Source organism: Dermochelys coriacea, chromosome 12, assembly GCF_009764565.3.
Source record: "Dermochelys coriacea isolate rDerCor1 chromosome 12, rDerCor1.pri.v4, whole genome shotgun sequence".
NCBI classification, from domain to species: domain Eukaryota; kingdom Metazoa; phylum Chordata; order Testudines; family Dermochelyidae; genus Dermochelys; species Dermochelys coriacea.
Window position 1 is genome coordinate 21,238,407 of NC_050079.1, and position 21,694 is coordinate 21,260,100.

The window sequence follows — 21,694 nt, forward strand, 5'->3', positions numbered from 1 at the left end:
TCCTGACTTGGAGGGTTAGGTTACCAACAGAGAGCTCAGTAACCAGATTTTGGAATCTTCAGAGAAACAAACCCCCAATGTTACAAATTCGGAGGAGTTGACCAAATCGAGAAGGAGGAAGGACCATAGACTGACTCCTGGGGGACACATAGAAGAAAGATCTAGTGACAGTATAGACACATCTGTTCTGAGTCACACAAAAGAACGGATAGTAGTGAAACTAGGAGGACTAAGTTTCAGACTTCATGTGTTCCTTGGGAAGTATGTCATTGCACATAGCGTCAACAGCGAGGACAAGAAGAATGAAAAGGGGGTGTCGGGCATATGTGAGGTGAGGTGAACACTGAGCATAGCCAGGGCATTTTCACTATTGTGAGAATGGGTTGAAAGCCACACTAAAAAATCTCAAAATGTAGTTTTTGGAGAAATAGTGAAATATATGTGAAAAGTCACTGCAGGATTTTTGAAGAAAGAAAAAATTGGCAATGGGAAATTAGCTTGTAAAGAGGGAGTGTTTTTTGATGAGGGGAATGGTGAAAGATAGTTGTTTTCTGTGCTATTTGGTACAGTATTCAAAAGGTGAAAAGAATTAGGAGTAGAAGCAGCACTGGTTTTCTTTGCTGAAAATAGTGTGTCAGTAGGACATGTGGAGATCAGAGTGAGTTATGAACTGGAGATGTTTGATTGGCTGATATAAAACTGCATTGGGATCTTTTTCATGGAATAAATCAGTAAATTCCTTGCACTTGAAGGTGGAGGCAGTAACTTCAGTGTTGGAAGGAACAAAGGTCACCAGTACCTTTGGCAGTTATGAATGCAAAATATAGGTTTTTAGCATTCTGGGAAGTGGGCCTATTCTTACATATTAGTATATAAAACTTTTACTACGGCCACATTATATTATAAATACTATTCAAATTTGATGTCTCATGATAGCTACTGATTCAAATTTCCTCTATGGTCTATATACATTTGAATCTCTCTTGTATCCTATACCTTCATTAGCTGTGTTTTCTTGAAGATAACTTATTTGTGAAAATATGTAAGGATAGTTTGTTTGCTTGTTTTATCACTGTTCTTGCATTGATCCTTTATTCTCTGAGATTGAGAGATAAGTATCCAAATGATATTAATTAACAACTGCGGTAGGGCAAGCCTGGCTTTGATCGTCTGAGCATCAATCTTGGTGACAGAGAAATGGTTACATCTTTGAGGAAGCCAAGAACAGTGTCTAAAATGTCTCACTAATATGTCATTATCTCTCCAGTCTTCTGTGTACTACTTTTGGTCACTGTGTGAGTTTATTGTGCCCTGTTGTGCTTTCCTTACTCAAGGCATTATTGCCAAAGTAAGAAGTGCAAAATACTGGCATGCTTGAGAAACTCCAGTTTTCAAGATATCTTGAATTATCTTTGAGTAGCCAAGTTGTTGGTGCTGAAGGGTAACATAAGCAGATCAGAAAAGGAGTACTTGTGGCACCTTAGAGACTAACAAATTTATTAGAGCATAAGCTTTCGTGAGCTACAGCTCACTTCATCGGATGCATTTGGTGGAAAAAACAGAGGAGAGATTTATATACACACACACACACACACACACACAGAGAACATGAAACAATGGGTTTATCATACACACTGTAAGGAGAGTGATCACTTAAGATAAGCCATCACCACAGCAGGGGGGGGAAAGGAGGAAAACCTTTCATGGTGACAAGCAAGGTAGGCTAATTCCAGCAGTTAACAAGAATATCAGAGGAACAGTGGGGGGTGGGGTGGGGGGGAGAAATACCATGGGGAAATAGTTTTACTTTGTGTAATGACTCATCCATTCCCAGTCTCTATTCAAGCCTAAGTTAATTGTATCCAGTTTGCAAATTAATTCCAATTCAGCAGTCTCTCGTTGGAGTCTGTTTTTGAAGCTTTTTTGTTGAAGTATAGCCACTCTTAGGTCTGTGATCGAGTGACCAGAGAGATTGAAGTGTTCTCCAACTGGTTTTTGAATGTTATAATTCTTGACGTCTGATTTGTGTCCATTCATTCTTTTACGTAGAGACTGTCAGTTTGGCCAATGTACATGGCAGAGGGGCATTGCTGGCACATGATGGCATATATCACATTGGTAGATGCGCAGGTGAAGGAGCCTCTGATAGTGTGGCTGATGTGATTAGGCCCTATGATGGTGTCCCCTGAATAGATATGTGGACAGAGTTGGCAACGGGCTTTGTTGCAAGGAGAGGTTCCTGGGTTAGTGGTTCTGTTGTGTGGTGTGTGGTTGCTGGTGAGTATTTGCTTCAGATTGGGGGGCTGTCTGTAAGCAAGGACTAGCCTGTCTCCCAAGATCTGTGAGAGTGATGGGTCGTCCTTCAGGATAGGTTGTAGATCCTTGATGATGCGTTGGAGAGGTTTAGTCCTCCTTTCCCCCCCCTGCTGCTGGTGATGGCTTATCTTAAGTGATCACTCTCCTTACAGTGTGTATGATAAACCCATTGTTTCATGTTCTCTGTGTGTGTATATAAATCTCTCCTCTGTTTTTTCCACCAAATGCATCCGATGAAGTGAGCTGTAGCTCACGAAAGCTTATGCTCTAATAAATTTGTTAGTCTCTAAGGTGCCACAAGTACTCCTTTTCTTTTTGTGAATACAGACTAACACGGCTGCTACTCTGAAACCTGTCATAAGCAAATCAAATATCAAGAGGAAAATCTAAAAATGAAATTTGAAATATATTGCGAAACAGTCCTTTCAAATTTTATTTACAAAAAGCAATATTTATTTGTTAATTTTGTCATCTTGTATTATATCAAATGAAATCGGTATGAGCCATTCTGATTGCTTGATAGCTTACAACAGTTTTATATTTAAGTCTTGGTAAAAATTGAATTCAGCCTTTTGTTAATGGTATGCTGTATAATGTTATCCACTTAAAGAGCTTTGGCTAACATCCTAACATGCTGCTTTCAGGCACTATTTTGAATTTGTTTTCTATAGTTGCTTTTGAGACTTTGATATCTAGTTGCTAAAATACGAACTACCACATTTGAACAGCGATACTTTTTAACCAAAAAAGTTCTTAATGCTTTAAAAGTGGCTTCAAGAATAAATTCACAAAGAGGGAGGCTCTCAGCAAGTTTCTGTGACTGCTCTCAAATGCTTTAAAGCTTTTGGATTTTCCATTAAAAAAGGGATTTATCTTTTTTTTTTTAATTTTTTTTTTTTACTCTTGATTATATTTGCATTGCAGTATCATCTAGAGGCCACAGATCCACTGTGCTAGGCTCTTACAAACACCTAGTCAGAGACAGACCTTGTCCTGGAAAGTTTACAATCTCAATACATAAGACCAGACAAAGGGAAGAAGAAAGGAAATAGTGCAATCCTCATTTTACTGATAGGGACCTGGGATCATTTTTGCTATGATACTGCTCATAATGTGCAAGACACTATCCAAACAAATAGTAAGATACATTCACTGCAACTAGAGTCCTTGATTTTCACTGGTAAACTTAAAACAAAATTAAGGGAATTAGCTAGGGAAGTTGACTGGACCGAGGAACTCAAAGATCAGAATTTGAAGAAGGTTTGGAATTAGTTTCTGCAACTTTGACTTAAAGTATCTGGAGCCTGCATCCTGAGCAAGGGGAAAAAACTCATAAGGAACAATTGCAGCCAATACTGGATGAACAAGCATCTCAAACAGGTTATTAAGAGAAAGCAGAAAGCCCACAAGGAAAGGAAGGGATGGATCAGCATTTTTTGAGGCGTGGAAGAGTAAGAATAAAGTGAGAATTGCCAAAAGCCAAGCAGAGCTGGACCTTGCAAAGGAAATTAAAACCAATAGTAAAAAAAATTCATTGGCTATATAAATAAAAAGAAAACAAAGGAAAAAAGAAGAGAGACCACTAAACACAGAGGATGGAGTGGAGATAAAGATAATCTAGATATCCAACACCTAAATGAATACGTGTCTCAGTTTTTAATAAAGATAATGAAGAGCATAGGGGCATTGGCAGGGTGGCTGATAGGAATGAGGATATGGAAGTAGAAATTACCACATTCGGGGTGGAAGCCGAACTCCGACAGCTTAATGGGACTGTAACAGGGGTCCAACTCCATCCCATCCTCTTCCGTCCAGAAACTATATGGACTCCACTGGGTGTGTTCTCAGTGAAACTTTATTTCAGTTTCCCTTTACCAATATCACCACAGGCTCCCACGTATTTACAATATATGCTGAGCTTTAGGCCCTCTCAGCAGGACTTGAGAGGAACAGAGGTCTCCCTATCTGAGGCCTCTGTATGACGAGATTCCACTAGCCCTGTTCCTCCCTCTGCACTTCCTTCCTGTGCCTCTTTTATCATCCCTGGGCTGATTGGGCCAATTGAGTTCTTAGCCCATCAGCCTGATTAGCTAATTACCCCCAATCAGCTTCTTCTAGGGCACTAATTAGCATCTAAGCGACCAAAGTGCAGGTTCACCTACTCTCTCCCTGCACTCTGTCACAGGGACCAAAACAAGGTGCCCAGATAATCTTCCTCCAAGAATATTAAAGGAACTGGCACATGAAATTGTGATCCCAGTATCAAGGATTTTTAATGAATCCATAAACTCAAAGCTTGTACCCTGTGACTGGAGAATTTCAAATATAGTACCTATATTTAAGAAAGGAAAAAAGTGATCTGGGAAACTACAGGCCTGTTAGTTTGACCTCAGTTGTATGCGAGGTCTTGGAACAAATTTTGAAGGAGAGTGTAAAGACATGGAGCTAAACAGTAATTGGTATGAAATGCAACATAGTTTTAGAAAAGGTAGATCATGGCAGCCCTACCTGATCTCTTTCTTTGAGAAGATAACTGATTTTCTAGACAAAAAGAAATGCAGTAGATATATTCTCTCTGGATTTCTGTAAAACAGTTGATACAGTTCCACATGGGAAATTTAGTTAAATTGGAGGAGATGGGGATTAATACAAGAATTGAAAGGTGGGTAAGGAACTGATCAAAGGGGAGACTAAAGTGGGTCATACTGAAAGGTGAACTGTCAGGCTGGAGGGAGGTTACTATTGGAGTTCCTCAAGGATCAGTCTTAGGACCAATTTTATTTAACATTTTCAATAATGACCTAGGCACAGAAAGTGGGAATGCATTGAAAAAATTTGTGGATGACCTAAAATTGGCAATACCTCCCAATCTGGAGGAGGACTAGAATATCATATAAGAAGATTGGGACAATCTTGAAAACTGGAATAATCGAAATAGGGTGAAATTTAATAGTGCAAAGAGGGACTAACAACAAGAGTTGTTGCTATAAACTGGGGACTTAACAGTTGGAAGCAGCAGAGGAGGAGAAAGACCTAGGTGTATTGGTCAATCACAGGATGACTTTGGGCCACTAGTGTGATGCAACCCTGAAAAAGGCTACGACAATCCTAGGATGCATTAGGCGAGGTATTTTCAGTTGCAGTATGGAAGTTTTATTACCAATGTACATGTCACTGGTTAGATCTCATCTGGAATACTGTGTGCAGTTCGGGTCTCCCATCTTCGAGAGATGAATTCAGACTGGAGTGGGTGCAGAGAAGGGCTGCTAAGAGGATCAGAGGAATGGAGAACCTGTCCTACGAGGGGAGACTTGAGGAGCTTGGCTTGTTTAGCCTAACAAAACAAAGGCTGAGGGGAGAGATGATTGCTCTCTATAAATACATCATGAGAGGGATGAATACCAGCGAGGGAGAGGAGTTATTTAAGTTAAGCGCCAATGTTGACACAAGAACAAAAGGATATAAACTGGCCATCAACAGGTTTAGGCTTGAAATTGGATGAAGGTTTCTGACCATCAGAAGAATGAAGTTCTGGAATAGTCTTCCAAGACGAGTAGTGGGAGCAAAAAACCTTACTTGTTTAAAAAATCCTAAGTTTTTATGGAGGGGATGATATGATGAAATTGCCGACAACGGCATATGGCCCATCCGTGTCTACTATTAGCAGATCTCTCTAATGGCTAGAAATAGGATGCTAGATGAGAGAGCTCTGAGTTACTACAGAGAATTCTTGCCTAGATGTCTGGCTGGTGGGTCTCACCCACATGCTCAGGGTCTAACTGATCACCATATATGAGGTCAGGAAGGAATTTTCTTCCAGGGCAGATTGGCAGAGACCCTGGGATTTTTTCACCTTTCTCTGCAGCATGGGTCCCTTGCTGGTGTTAAATAGAACAGATGGTGGATTCTCTGTAACTTGAAGTCTTTGTATCAAGTTTTGAGGACTTCAGTAACTCAGCCAGGGACTATGGACCTATTGCAGGAGTGGTTGGGTGAGGTTCTGTGGCCTGCCATGTGCAGGAGGTCAGACTAGATGATCATGATAGTCCCTTCTGGCCTTAAAGTCTATGAGTCTGGAAACAAATGTGTTTACCATTTGAACAGATTATGAAACATTTAAATGACCACAGTGACTGCCTGTGGCTGCTGTTCACTGAGGAGCAAATTTCTCTAGCCACTTCTGAAGCTTTAAAAGTTTTATTTTTGTTATTAGAAAACTAAGATTTTAAAGCTAAAAATGGCTTTTTGTTGTTGAGTGAAGTGAATTCATAATTACCAAAGAATGATGGGCAGATAACATGGCTCCTGCTACATTTCCCACTTTGTCCTGTAAATCATCTCTAATTTGCAGGTAACATTGCTGTACTTCATAAATTTAAAAAAACATCTACTTATATAGATAGTTGGTCCCAAGTGAGCCAAAGCACAAAGAAGGTTTGTTTCCCCAATTAATGGCACAGTGAGCAACTGTCACACTATTGCACCACTAGAGGAAATGATTAAATCAAATGAGGTACCAAACCACTGTAATAGAAGTTTCAGAGTAGCAGCCATATTAGTCTGTATTCGCAAAAAGGAAAGGCGTACTTGTGGCACCTTAGAGACTAACAAATTTATTTGAGCATAAGCTTTCGTGAGCTACAGCTCACTTCATCGGATGAAGTGATGCATTCAATGAAGTGAACTGTAGCTCACGAAAGCTTATGCTCAAATAAATTTGTTAGTCTCTAAGGTGCCACAAGTACTCCTTTTCTTTTTGTAATAGAAGTATCAGTGTTTCTGTTTTGCCATAGCATTATCCTATGACAATGTTCTGGTTCACTGACAGTATTACTTAAACAATTCAGCAGTAATTTGAAATGGAAAATGTTTTGGGTAAATATTTATTTATTTATTTTGCAAAGGAAAACGCAGAACTGCTCACAAGCCTCATTCAAAGCCAAAAGTGTCGGATGTTTTTGAGGTACATTTTCAAGAAAATGGGACGGATACAAAGTCCAAGGGCTGTTCCCAATCTGAGGAGGAACTGTGGGCCCGATTGGAAGAGCTTGAGAGACGAGAAGAGATGCTGGGTGAATTTGACAGGTATATTACTGTTGCAAGTTTGGGCTGAAAGATGTAATTAAAATCCTTACTAGTATGAACAAATAGGTGCTTTTTGCAGTTGATGCTTAAATCAGTGATGGTTGAGGAGCATTATTGCATGTTTAAAAGTGAATGGTTGTTGATTTTGTTTCGATTATAAACTGAGAAAATCCTAAAAACATCCATTCAGAACTCTGGATACTTTTTAATACCTTTAAAATTCAAAAAAATAAATACAATGTGAAACTTAAAATAAGCTGCTCATAATAAAGGAAGATCTCTGTACAGAGCCTCAGAGCAGCAGCTGTGTTAGTCTGTATCCGCAAAAAGAAAAGGGGTACTTGTGGCACCTTAGAGACTAACACAAATTTATTTGAGCATAAGCTTTTGTGAGCTACAGCTCACTTCATCGGATGCATTCAGTAGAAAATACAGTGGGGAGATTTATATACACAGAGAACATGAAACAGTGGGTGTTACCATACACACGGTAAGGAGAGTGATCAGGTAAGGTGAACTATTACCAGCGGGGGCGGGGGTCCTTTTGTAGTGATAATCAAGCTGGGCACTGATCAATGAAATTGTTTTTAATTGTTCACTTTATTAATATAACTTCATAAGTAAAGTATTATGAATTAAACTACATTCATTCATAAAACCAGGCACCCCAATAACTGGCTAATTGAGTTTCACTTTCAATCCAATTGCTGCTTAAATCACTGAAACTTGCACTGTTTCAACATTTTTTTCCACTGAATGCATCCGATGAAGTGAGCTGTAGCTCACGAAAGCTTATGCTCAAATAAATTTGTTAGTCTCTAAGGTGCCACAAGTACTCCTTTTCTTTTTGCTTCAACATTGTAACTTCTGACAGGTTTCAGAGTAGCAGCCATGTTAGTCTGTGTTCACTGTTTGCCATTCCTTACACTTGTCCATGTTGTAACCCAAACTCCATTTTAACTTGTCCCAAACTCCATTTTAAAATGCTCACTTCATTTTTGCAAAACCCTGCTGTAATCTGAGTAGTGTAGGTTAGATGTGTGAATGAGGTATATATGGATGATGGAATCAACCTCCAGCCCCAAACTGTCCTGATGAAGTAAAGTGTAAACATCAACCGCTGAAGATTCAGACAATAGCTCTGACAGTGTAAGAGGAGTCCACCCTCAAAAGAAAAGAACAAAAGTACAATTGAAGAAACATCAAAGCCAGGTCCTAGGCTGAAAGTCATGTCTGCAATTGACGGGCGATCAATCACACCGAACCCAGAAGCAGCATGACACAGCAAGACCTATAGACTCTGGATTCAAACTAAAGCTTACAAAAAGGATGGGTGAGATGGAAGACTGTGGAGGGTAACATTCTGCTGCCAACATGGAAGGGCATCAGTGCATGCCCAACAGAGACCCAGTTCTTCCTTGTGCCTGGCTTTCCTGGCCAGTTAGCCGCTACAAGCTACGAATCCAAGCCATGAACTCAAGCTACATTCAGGACTGGTAACTATACAGCAGCTGCAGAACATTTTTGTGTGTGTGTGTGTGTGTGTGTGTGTGTGTGTGTGTGTGTGTGTGTGTGTGTGTGTGTGTGTGTGTGTGTGTGTGTGTGTGTGTGTGTGTGTGTGTGTGTGTGTGTGTGTGTGTGTGTGTGTACACACCGAGATATTAGTTATTGGTCTTAAATCAAACTGTGTTATTATAATAAACGAGACCTCTTGTTTTGTCCCCTGAAACAATCCTGTGGAGTTTTGTCTGTAGAGCATTAATGGTGGAGAATGCAGTGGGGGGAACAAGCACAGAATCCACGATTATTGTAAAAACTGGTGTGCACACCGCCAGCTTTAGTAAGCCTGGTACTATAGGAAAAGATTAGAAACTTTCAATTAATTAACCAGAAACTCTGAAGGAAATAGGAGTTTTTGTCTGAATCTTAGTTGAATAGTAAAATTGCTATGCATTGAGAATTGTTATGGTTAAAAGGTATACACACCCTCGGTCATAGCAGGGTGGAGAAGGGGAGAGGTTTAGCATCCTTCTCTCCACCCCGGACTGCTGGGGGGAAATAATTGGAGGTGGGTATACCCCTGGTCGTAGTATGGTTGGGCAATAGGAGGAGGACTTAAGAGATCCTCGCTCCAAACCGAAAAAGCCTAGGTACATACAAAAAGCTGTAGCAAAACTGACCTTAAGAGGAGAACTTAATGTTTCTCTCTCTGATCCTGGGAAGAATTTTTATATTTAGTGTATGAACCCTCGGTGGTAGTAGGCCGAGTGATACAGAGGGATGCTTAGCGTCTCTCCCTCTGGCCCAGAGAGGGGTAAGTTGCTCTTCCAGGAGTTAAAAAGGGAAATTGCTCTTTCAGGAATTGTAAGTTGCTCTTTCAGGAGTTAAAAAGTGAAGTTGCTCTCTCAGGATCAGATGTCAAGAATTATAACATTCAAAAACCAGTCGGAGAACACTTCAGTCTCTTTGGTCACTCGATTACGGCAATTCTTCAACAAAAAAACTTCAAAAACAGACTCCAGTGAGAGACGGCTGATTTGGAATTAATTTGCAAACTGGATACAGTTAACTTAGACTTGAATAAAGACTGGGAATGGATGTGTCATTACACAAAGTAAAACTATTTCCCCATGTTTATTTTCCCCCCTCCCATCCTCAGACGTGCTTGTCAACTGCTGGAAATGGCCCACCTTGATTATAACTACAAAAGGTACCCCCCCCCTCCCGCCCCCACTCTCCTGCTGGTAATAGCTCACCTTACCTGATCACTCTCGTTACAGTGTGTATGGCAACACCCATTGTTTCATGTTCTCTGTGTATATAAATCTCCCCATTGTATTTTCCACTGAAAGCATCCGATGAAGTGAGCTGTAGTTCACGAAAGCTTATGCTCAAATAAATTTGTTAGTCTCTCAGGTGCCACAACTACTCCTTTTCTTTGTACAGAACCTGACTGCCACATACTTCCTGTGTGATCGGGATACATTGAATTTCTGATCCCCATCATTGAAATGGGGATGATAAAACTTCCTTACCTCAAGTGTATCATGTGAGAGTAAACTAATTAATGTTTGTGAGGAGTTTGGATTATACAGTTATGGAGCCTATAAACACCCAGATAGATAGAACTAAAAGAATTGGACTCTAATTATGAGGGTAGGGTGAAGAAGGTTGGAACATAAAGGGCCAGATTTTCTATTGGTGGTGCAGAGCAGCTGGAATCTGTCTGTAAATGTCCAGGAAGGAATTCCCTCATTCTCCTGGCATAGGGAAATTACCCAATGGCAGAGGCAGCTCCTGTGACTACGGCTTCCCTCCCATGCCCATCCTAGAGGGCACAACATGGAAAGGAGATTGGAGGATTGCAGAGTAGAGTTGCACTGCTCCCATCCTCCAATGGCATAGGGGCCATTTGAGACCCTGTGCCAGGGTGTGAGTTAGAGCAGCCCTATAGCTGCTTTCACTGCCCTGGGGCTACTGCAGAAAGGCCCTTGATCTCAGAGCTGTAACCAGCTCCCTGACACCCTAATCTGTCTCTTGCACTGATTAGAGATTGGTTGCAAGAGAGACTCCAGCCCAAAGTGTACAAGATGGGTAAGCTAGTATTATAGTTGAACCTTTCGCATTTCTGACCTGTGGTGTACAACTCCTCAGTAAACAACTCTTTTAATTGTGAATGACCATCCTTAGAGCAGTTTTGGTCCTAAAGCAAAAATTATGACTTGGGACCAGATTGTGGCTCTCTTGTTTGTATTGGTAAGCATTTCCTTAATGAAGTGGTTCCATTATGAGTAAAGGCTCCACAGTCTGGCCCTTAAAAAAGAATTACATCATGTATGATACTGTTCTTCCTTAACCTCTGCCAGAAAATCTCATCTCATAAGTAAAGGAAATTATTCAGTGGCTTCGTATGTTGTTCTGTAAGTTATCTTGTTAGGTTATGATATGTATTGATCAGTTTTCTTTCTTTAAGTATTTTTTTGCATTTTATAGGACACCTGATACAACTGAGGCAAATGGAGAAGATACAACCTCCTCTGAAGAGGAGAAAGAAGATAAGACAGATCTGAATGTGGTACACAGAGTGGAAGACTCTACTACTCAGGACAATGTACAGAAAGAAGTAACAAATTCAGAATTGTTCAGTGGTCAAGTTAATGGCCCAAGTCATTATCACAGTGATGATGAAGATGATTTAGGCGTTGATCATTTTGAACCAACTATATTTTTTTCTCATACTGTTGAACCTAAAAGGGTTTGTACTATTACTTTATGTATTTATCTCCATATAATGTAGATATACTACATGCTTTATTTAAAATAGTGTACCCCATAGCACCAGACAATAAACAATTGCTTTAATGAGTCAAAAAAAGGACCTACCTCACATGGGTAAGATGGTGTTAGAGTTCAGAGCTGAAGCCAGTTCCTTGTTTACTAGATTTAAAGAGGCAGGGACCACAACGAAAGCAGCATCCTTATTCTCTGGGGAGAGTGAGTGATGTGTTATCTAGAGCAACTCCTATAGTCAAAGGAAGAGGCAGCAGTGATGTATTCTTGAGGGAGTCATCCAGCCTGCCAGAGCTGAAGTTAAATGCTAAAGCCAGTGTGAAATAAAGACTCATGAAGAAATAAGTCAGAAATCTGTCTACTTTATAATTGGGAACAATGTCTCAAGGGAAATGATGGAAGATCCCATCCCTTGGGAGATTAAAAAGTAATGGACTACACTAGCAGGTGTACTGCTTTGGTGGGGTTGCGAGTGGGAGTGCACTAAATGTCCTAATAGGTCTCTTGCATCTTTAATATCTAGGATTTTCTCAGGTGACAGAAACAATAGTAGCTACCAGTTTATCTGTCATTGGACTCTAACCATAGATTGTACTCCTTATAGCACATGTAAAATGTTACTACAGGAGCTGTTTGAGCTACTTACAGCCCTGGACTCAATTTTTTTTTCTGAAAATGCATTTTATATTTTAGACATGCAATATTGTAAAATGTAAAAGCCATCGCAGAATTCAACGTGTTATGTCAAACATTCATGTGAAACCTTGACAAGAAGTGCCATGGCATGTCTTGTATTTGGGACCTTGACTATAGAAAAAGTTTAATTTGGCTTTTATTTCAGAAGGTTTCTTTTGCTGCTCTGTGTTTTTGAAATCTCCCAATTCAGTCATGAATTCTCAAAAATTATACCAAAAAGTGATATTAAAGTTTACACACTGTCATATATTTCTAAAAGGTAGCCTCCCTGGTCCAAGTGTTCTAAAAATGCCTTTTATATTCAAGGGAAACATTGCATTCAGGGGAAACTAAGCTCTTATTGGTGAATGGAGTTAATGGTTTAGGATGTATGGTTTGATGTATAATCAGGTTGTTTATGCTTATGCAATCCTGGTGCAAGAAGCTATTTCTTGACACTAAGTGCTAATGCACATGAATTTTGCACATAATATCGAAACAGTGAGAACTGAGACTGTCACTGTCAATACATTTTGTTGTTTAACTGTAGCCACCCAGTTGCTTGGATATGAAGAATTCATGAACTGACTTGATCCATGCCCTCATGATCGCTTGATTTTTATACTCTAGACCAATTTGTGTTTTAATTTTCAGGTAAGAATAAACACAGGAAAAAATACTACTTTGAAATTTAGTGAAAAGAAAGAAGAGGCCAAACGTAAAAGGAAGAATAGCAATGGCAATGGACACTTTGCTCCAGAACTGCCTAACATCAAAACACCAGCAGACATTTACCGGTATGTAATGTAAAGTGATGGCTGCCCTGCTTTTCCCGTAGCACACTTGAAAAATAAGGCCTTCTTTTGTGTTCAAGCGTGTCCTTTTTGAAGCATCCTGCAGCAACTTTGCCATCTTACCCAAAAATGGAGCTGCCCAGTGTCTCCCAAAAGAAGCATTTGGAACTGGGTGTACATCTTAAGAAATGAACACTTTTGTGTCTCCTGCATGGTTGTCACATGTTTAAACTGCCACACTTCATAGCTATTGCATGCTGCTTTGCTGAGAGTTACATTTTCTCAAATTAAGAGCCGATCATAATTCCTTTTAGCAGTGTTTTTAAAATTTATCCCACTGCTTCATGCCGTTTCTTCTGCAACTTAAAGGAATGAAATGGCTTATTGCAAATTGTTTAATTAAACATATTGTCAATCAACTTCCTGTTAATATTTTTTAAATATAACTGATCATGTCCGTCACATTATGCCTTCTTTCTCTTTCTAGCTTCACTCCATTGTTTCTTTCCCTTGACGTATCTGTCTGAGTTGTTATTGTCGCCTTCCTCTTTTCTTACTCTCCCTCCAGCTGAGCATGTTCCTTTCAGCATGTGCTTTACCTCCTCTCTGGTATATTCTTTCTCATTTCTTCTCTCCCTACAAAATCTCTCTTTTCTCCTTTTCCAACTTTTAATTCCAGTCTCTCTTCCCCATCTGCTCACAGATACACACCTTTCTCTATTCACTCCCTATCCATTCTCTCCTTCAAAGGGCAAGAAAAATTGACCAGACTTCTGATAGCTACACGTCTGCACAAAGGACAAAGTAAGATCGAGACAGGGGCCAGATTTTTAAAGGTATTTAGGTGTTTAAAGATGCAGACAGGCACCTATTGGGTTTTCAAAAGCACCTAGATCTATTGCAATCAGTGAGAGTTAGAATTTTTAAAAGCCTCTAGGTACCTACTAGGCACCTTTCTACATCTTCACATGCCTAAATACCTTTGAAAATCTGTTCAGAGGCAACATCTAGGTGAAAGTCCAGCCCACCCCCACAGCTGTACAACTGCTGGGACAAGAGAAGGTTTAGGGATTCATGGTGCTGTCTTTGAACCCCGATAAGGATTGGTATGTTTTGTAGTCTTAGGCTAGTAAGTGAGTAGAAAATGTGAAACCCTTAAGAAACAAACAAAAAATCCCACTTTCAAGCTGCTGAAAGGGAGCTGTTGTACTTTTTTTCTCTCTGTGAGCCTGCTTCTGCTCCCAGTTAAGTCAGTGGCAAAACTTTCATTGATTTCAGTGCTGTGCTATTAAACTCCATAGCTGACTACTTTTTCCCAGATTCCCCAGCTGCTGTGAGGTAGTATTGTTGAGGTGTCTCCTATAGTACCTCACCTGTTTTTGAATTCTCCTCCGCAATGAATAGTTCTAGTACCTACCTCTTCCTCTGGCAAGCTGCAGCAGTGCTAAATTGACCTGATTCTCTTTGGTTTTATAGCTACCCATAGGGTTTCTAAGAACAGCTGTGGAAATTAACTGATGCTAGTCAATTATCATTACAGTTTGGGAAAGCTATGAGCAGCAACAGAGGGATGGGAACAGTATCCATAGACTCAGGAAGAGGATTCTCTGACCGTTCACACGGTTCATGTTTGGAAAGTTTCTTCAGAACCCTATGAACTAAAAACTTACTTTATTTTTAGTGAAAGTGTAGATGCTGAAGAAAATTATGGCACTTGCCTGGGAAAACTCCTAGCCCTGTGGGAGTAAATGTTTCAAGCACTTGTTTTTATATTCTACATCTGAAAATGATTTCACACTAGAAAACCTTCTGTTATCACAACATTCTATTTGGTTTCTAGAATTTAAACCCTCAAAATCATCTTGTGACTATAATGTTTCTTTACATTTTGCAAATCAAGCTGTTCTGTCAAGTGTCTAAGAGCTATACACATTCTTCAAAAAGGGGAGTATACCAGCTAATCCTTTAATAGAGGCATGACAGTGTTTGGCTGGCAGAATTACTCCATGTTCATTAGTAAAAAAAAAAAAAAAAAAAAAAAAAAAAAAATGCTTTATTGTATCTTTTAAAGGTACAGTATTGTAATACAGCAGTTGAAAAGTTAGAAATGCAAATCATAATTAATTTGTACAAAAGACAAAGTGAGATAACTGTAAATTTGTCATCTGATCCTGAATTAGTTTATTAAAGCTAACATTTTCCTTTATAGAGTCTTTGTTGATGTTGTGAATGGAGAATATGTCCCTCGTAAATCAATTTTGAAGTCTCGAAGCAGAGAGAATAGTGTTTGTAGTGATACCAGTGAGAGCAGTGCTGCTGAGTTTGATGACAGACGAGGAGTTCTGAGGAGTATTAGCTATGATGAAGCTACTTACAGTGACAACAGTGAAGGGATCTTGGAGGAGGAAGAGGAGGAGGGGCAGGAGCATCTTCCAAAAAAACTTTCAACCTTATCAGGGACATTTGAGGTACATTTTTTGATTAATTATTGATTGTTGGCATGGATAAGGAAAATGCTGGATAGTGTAGTTGCCTCTACCATCAGTTTATTTAATTTCTTTTTAACTAATTTTCCAGCTCTCCCTACCTCTCTCATCTTTGGGGAGAGATTGCCAGGAAAACCGTTCTTCTCCCTGCACTTATCCTTTTCCTCTCATTGTGGGATAGCCAGCCGAGCTGACTATTTGCCACTTTTGTGTAGCAATAGACAGTATCCTTTCCACTGAGCACTAATTGCTAATCTGAGGGAGGGAAGGCGATTTTGTGTATTCTGTAGGCTCTTACTATGTTAACACATCAATTATGGAGAACCTCCAGGGCTTATTTTATATTTTAAAACAAATGGTGTCATTGGGCTCCTCGGAGTGTTTACGGAGTCCCATGACAGGAGGAGGGAGGAAGTTGTCCAGCGGACATAGAGCACAACTTCTGGCATTTCGGTCTTTAAGAAGAACCTACTCTTTCAGGCAAGATGCCATTGAAGAGCCGAACCAAATATATTTCCAAGACTTTTTGGAAAGTCTTGGGTAATTTCTTATCATAAATGAAAGAGATTGTACGTCACTAGTGCATGTGCTTGGTGAGTAGCTGCGAAAACCATTGAAAATGTTCAGAAATGAGATGTGGCTGCTGCTATGCTAAGCATGGGATTAATATTTTACCTCTGTTTTTGTTATGGAAAATTACAGCAATTTTTTAAAAGTTAGGTTACATTGAATTTTCAGAAGTTCTGTAGACAGAAGGCATCTTCAAAGAGAAATAGTTTCTTCTGGGAAGATAGTTATTTTTAAGAAAAAGTAGACTCATAGAAGACCTATTGCATGCTTTACTCTGTAAACAGCCACATGGTCCTGTTGTTGTAACCCTCATGCCCCTTTTGTTTTTCTTTATATCCACTTTGTTATATTTGTTTAGACCCTAATGCTGCTGAGGGATCCATGTGGCAGCCCTTATGCCTGCATGGAGTCCCATTGACTTTAAAGAAATTCAGTGGGGACGTAAGGATCTGCTGGCATGGATTCTTTTGCAGGGTTAGCACTAAAGATCATAATCTTTTGGGGGCTGAGACTATATCTTCTGTATGTTGAGCATCTAGTACACTTTTGGTCACTGTAAAACAATAACAATAATAAATCATTCCTACATCAATCCATTCTCTGAATAGGGCATGTATCTATAGTATCTCTGTATTTTTAAGTAATTATATCACACAGAGCAAAATGCTCCAGTCAGAACGAAAGGGACATTCACTTAAAAAAAAAAAAAAAAAAAAATTGTTGTTTTTGCTTTGTTGTTTTTATGGTTATTTGAAGTATATTATTTTTCTGGCAACATTTGCCATGTGCTGATTTTTTTCTTTTTTCCTAACGCAGCAGAACATCAGTAGCTGTATTTTATTTACCTATTTAAAAAAATGACACTGGTGAACAAATCAGCAGAACAGGCACAGCTTTGGGCTTAGTTTAGCTGTTGGAGGACAGCACAAAAAACATTTACTTTTTTTGCAGGTCCTGCAATAAGAGTAACTATTTTGTTTTGCTGCCTTTTCCTTGGCAACTGAGTAATTCTTAAAAGAGCAGATTTAATAAATCTGGAATCTATTCCCTCCCGCCCAATATAATGATCAAATCTTGGGTGTAAATTAGTGTACCTTTTTTCTGAAATGCCCTGAACCATTTTTAATTTTTGGCACATAATATTGTGACTTTTTGAAAACTTAATATTTTAAATTGCATAAGCACAGTATTATGGATACTGTAAACCTATGGCATTTATGAAAGAGTTTTTTACTCGCTGCTTTTCAAATTGTAACTATCCTGGCTGTTTCTTTTTCTTTACGTAGCAAAAAAGCTATAATGGAAATTGTAATTTTAAAATACTAAGCATGTATGGTTTTAGTTAGAATTTGTAAAGGAAGAAAAGAATTGGAAGTCATTTGTTGCTCTCAAGTTTAAACTGCCTTGACCAATTTTTGATCATTTTTGGTAAGAAAGAAAAAATAAAAACCAGCAAAATATAGGTAAACTTGTATTCTAGGTGCCATCTTGATGCAATTAGAAAAGGCCAAGATATTAAGCCATGAGACTATGACATATGATGGAAATGCTGACAGACCAAAAATCTGCAAATTTTTCCCATTTGTTATTCAAGATGAAATTGCCTGTTGCATCATCTATTTTATTTTCTTGAACATGTATCAGTGGGAAGCAATTTTTTCAGATCATTTATGCAGTTAGGAATGTGATTAAGTAGTACTTTTAAAACACTATCATTCAGATTTCTTTGAACAAGCTATATTTTGAGGTTAATTACAATTTGGTTACTTATTCAAGGAACTACCATTGATTTAAATATATTTCTTTACTTTTGATTAAAAGAAATAACCATCCTAATAAGGCTAATATAGGGTAATGACCTTATGGGCAAAGCTTCACATCTGCATTTTATTAGCTCATTCTGAGTTTTCTTTACTTTTCTTTTCTCTTGTAGGCTTTTTCTGGAACTGTTATAGAAAAAGAGCCTTTGTCTCCCTTAATACCACACCCAAGCATTGCTCACCCTGTCCTGCCTACCATTCCAGAGCGAAAATCAGAGGAAGTTCTGTCTGAGGCATCAGAAGAAACTACAAAGAGGATTTCAAAATTCAAAGCTGCCAGAATGCAACAGACAAACTAGGCCCTGCTGCCTACACATTGAAAGTTTGAATATTAACGCTTAGTTTCACATTTGTTGAGATTATGTAAAACTACGTGCATTACGCCTAGTTAGTAAAAAGGTATCTTATGTTAATTTGGCATTGTTTATCTTAATAGACCTCTATTGGTGATATTTAACAAAAAAAAAAAATGTTTGAACACTTCAATATTCAGTTAATTTTGTCAATTTCCCTGTATGTGGTCAGCACCTTTGTATATGTTTGCCTTATGATAACAGCACTTGGAATTATTTTTCAAAGATTTCTCTTCATATGTCATTGGTTTTATGTTTAAACCTAAATATACAGGCAGTTTTGTACCAGCTGTGATGTCCTACTTACCATCTGGACAGTTTTAAAGAAACTTTTCAAATTTCAAATTGATTCAACAATTATATTTCATTATTTGCTTTAGCATTTTAAGACACTCTTGTATCCACATTGTTGTAGGTACCTGCTAAAATTCAGGTTTTTTTCCTTCTATTGAACCTCTCTGATATCTTACTGTACAGATCTTTAAAACGGAAAGCTGTATTCATGTACGTTGAAGGGAAGTTTCTTTCATGGAAAATGGTATTTTGTAAAATTAAACTTTTCAAGTAAAAACAAAGCTGTGAATTTGTTTGGTTTTTTTGTTGATTTATTAATAACTGAAAATGTGGAAAGAGGTTCTTCTTTGAAACGCCTCACTATTGCATAGACACACGGTCAGTTCTCTTCTCCTTTGTGTAGCAAACACCCATTCATTTCAGTGGCAATTACATGCACATAGGGAGAGTAGCATAGACCCAGACTATGGTTACAAAATCCCCAGTTTTTATATATTCAAATAATATTTTAATTGTCATGGAAATGCCCAGAGAGGGTGGCTGCTAAATGTCTTAATGGCTGCAATTTTATTTCAAAACTTAACAGGACTAAGACACTGAGAACTGAGGCAAAATGTCTTGCTGCAGCAGATAGACATGATTGGTCTCTGGCCCAGGGTTCTGTGGATTTAACCATGTGGTTACCCAGGTGACATTCCTTCCACCACCCTGCACAGTTCTTGTTCCCACCAGCATCTTACTTTCCAGGCCTTGGTCATCTCATTTGGACAGCAAGTCTCCTAATACTACTCCCAGAAAAGTATTTTGGGCCAGGATCTAGCCAGCTCTTGCAGCTTGCGCTCTCGGGTTTCTCTGTTCCTGTGGTGTAAACTGTCCACTGCCTCACCCAGGAAGCCAGTTTGGGGGACTGGAGACATCTCTTCCTGGTTTTAAACTTAAATTTGTCCTTAGGTTTTCTTTAATTAAAAAACAAGCTCATTATTTATCTTTGTTGGCTTTAAAATGCAACTTCCTTGCTAAACTGCCCAGAACTAACCCAACAGCTCACCTAGATTGCAAACAGTTGTTTTTGCAAATGTTTAAGTAACAAAGAAAATGTATGATCATGTTCAAAGAGCAACTGTGTATACAAGCAAAGTGAATAACAACAACAGTGCCTATGACCTCTTTTACTCATCAGACGTTTAGTGTGCCAAGGCGAAGGAAGACTCTTATCCCATCTTGTGTCTAAATCAGTATGGGCGTCCACCGTAACTGAATAACCATAAAATCATCCATGATAAAGTTTTCAGGTGACACAAAAATTGGGGGAGCGGTAAATAATGAAGAGGACTGGTCACTACCAAGCAATGCAGATCACTCTGGATTAAAGTGGGCACAAGCAAACAATAGGTGTTCTAATATGGCTAAATATAGATGTATAATCTAGGAACAAAGAATGTAGGCCATACTTCCAGGATTGGGGGGGACTCTATCCTGGAAAGCAGTGACTCACAAAAAGATTTGGGGATCCTGGTAGATAATCAGCTGAATATGAGCTCCCAGGTTGATGCTCTGGCCAAAAGAGCTAATGCGATCCTGGGTTGCATAAACAGGAATCTCAAATAGAAGTAAGGAGATAAAATAATCTCTATATTTGGCACTGGTGTAACTGCTGCTGGAATAACGTTTCCAGTTATGTTATCCACAATTCAAAAAGGATGTTGATGAAGGGGAAGAACCATGAAAATGATTAAAGGATTAGAAAACATGCCTTAGAGTGACAGACTCAAGGAGCCCTATTTATGTTAATAGAGAAAATGGGTGACTTGATTACAGTCTCTAAGTATCTACATGGGGAACAAATATTTAATAATGGGCTCTTCCATCTAGCAGGAAAAAGGTATAACACAATCCAATGGCTGGAAGTTGAAGCTAGACAAAATCAGACTGCAAATAAAGCATACATTTTTAATGGTGAAAGTAATTAACCATTGGAACTATTTCCCAAGGTCGTGGTGGATTCTCCATCACTGACCAGTTTTAAATCAAGATTGGATGTTTTCAAATTCTGCTCTACGAATTATTTTGGGGAAGTTCTATGGCCTGTATTATACTGGTCAGACTAGATGATCACAATGGTCCCTTCTGGCCTCGGGAATCTCTGAAGTAGATGTCTATGTGGGATTCCAGGAGCTACATGGAAGATGAAGGCTGCAGCGGCATGCATAGTTCTCTCTGCCAATGCTACTGGGAATGAGTCACTTCAATGGGTGATCCAATGGCTGCTGTCCATAAGGAAAGTGTTGGGGGCAGATCTTCAGCTGGTGTGAATTATCACAGCTCCATTGAAAGTAATGGACTATAACAATTTACATCAACTGAGGAGCTGACACTTGGAGTCATGCTGACTGGGGACCAAGAGGCAGAGTGAGGTATTGGTCATTTGCAAATATTCCCCTGAGCTGTGGCAGATTCCCAAAGATCCACATAGCTTGAAGGCTAAACAGCACTTTTCCCCAGGAGGCAGGGGCAAAATCCTGCCTCTCTGAAAAAGAATTAAACACACCTCATTTGCCTGGGTCATGGTCAACCTAGGGTCCTAGGTTAGGCTAGGGAGGACACAAAGACTGACTATGACAAGCTAACACGTTTTAAATATCAGTCTTTATCTGCTGTAGGTGCTAAGTAATGTTTCAAAACATGCTAACTGACATGTCTAACACACTTGCCAACAGAGTTGATAAACACTTACTAATACTTTTGTTAAACTTGCATCATTTTCCAAATCCAGACAGGGTCTCAGTGAGCCTGTTTGGGTTGCAGCCGTAGGTGTTTCTGATTTACATGGCTTCTGATTGATTAACAAACAATGTGGTGCTGCATGTGACTTAGTGGGTGGCTAACGTTTCCTAAATCACTTGCCACATTTGCAAATGATTTAATTTCAGACATATTCATACCCTTTTTGTGTTGGTCTTCCATAGACATTTCAGAGTTTCCCACTGTTTTCCTGACAAACTTGTTCAGAG

General features: G+C 39.1%; 1 protein-coding gene across 4 annotated transcripts in view; it reads left to right on the plus strand.

Moving 5' to 3' along the window:
• The window catches only part of URI1 (URI1 prefoldin like chaperone), a 61,359-nt gene extending 42,395 nt beyond the window's left edge, over window positions 1-18,964 (plus strand). For 3 of the 4 annotated variants that reach the window (XM_038367962.2, XM_038367965.2, XM_043494956.1), the window contains 5 exons: window positions 7,221-7,401; window positions 11,395-11,656; window positions 13,021-13,163; window positions 15,370-15,628; window positions 18,150-18,964. In XM_038367962.2, coding sequence (XP_038223890.1) covers window positions 7,221-7,401; window positions 11,395-11,656; window positions 13,021-13,163; window positions 15,370-15,628; window positions 18,150-18,335 — 1,031 coding nt within the window. In that variant the 3' untranslated portion in view covers window positions 18,336-18,964. The remainder of the gene's footprint in view (window positions 1-7,220; window positions 7,402-11,394; window positions 11,657-13,020; window positions 13,164-15,369; window positions 15,629-18,149) is intronic. The other variant, XM_038367966.2, reaches the window with a different exon arrangement.
• The last annotated feature ends 2,730 nt before the right edge of the window (window positions 18,965-21,694 follow it).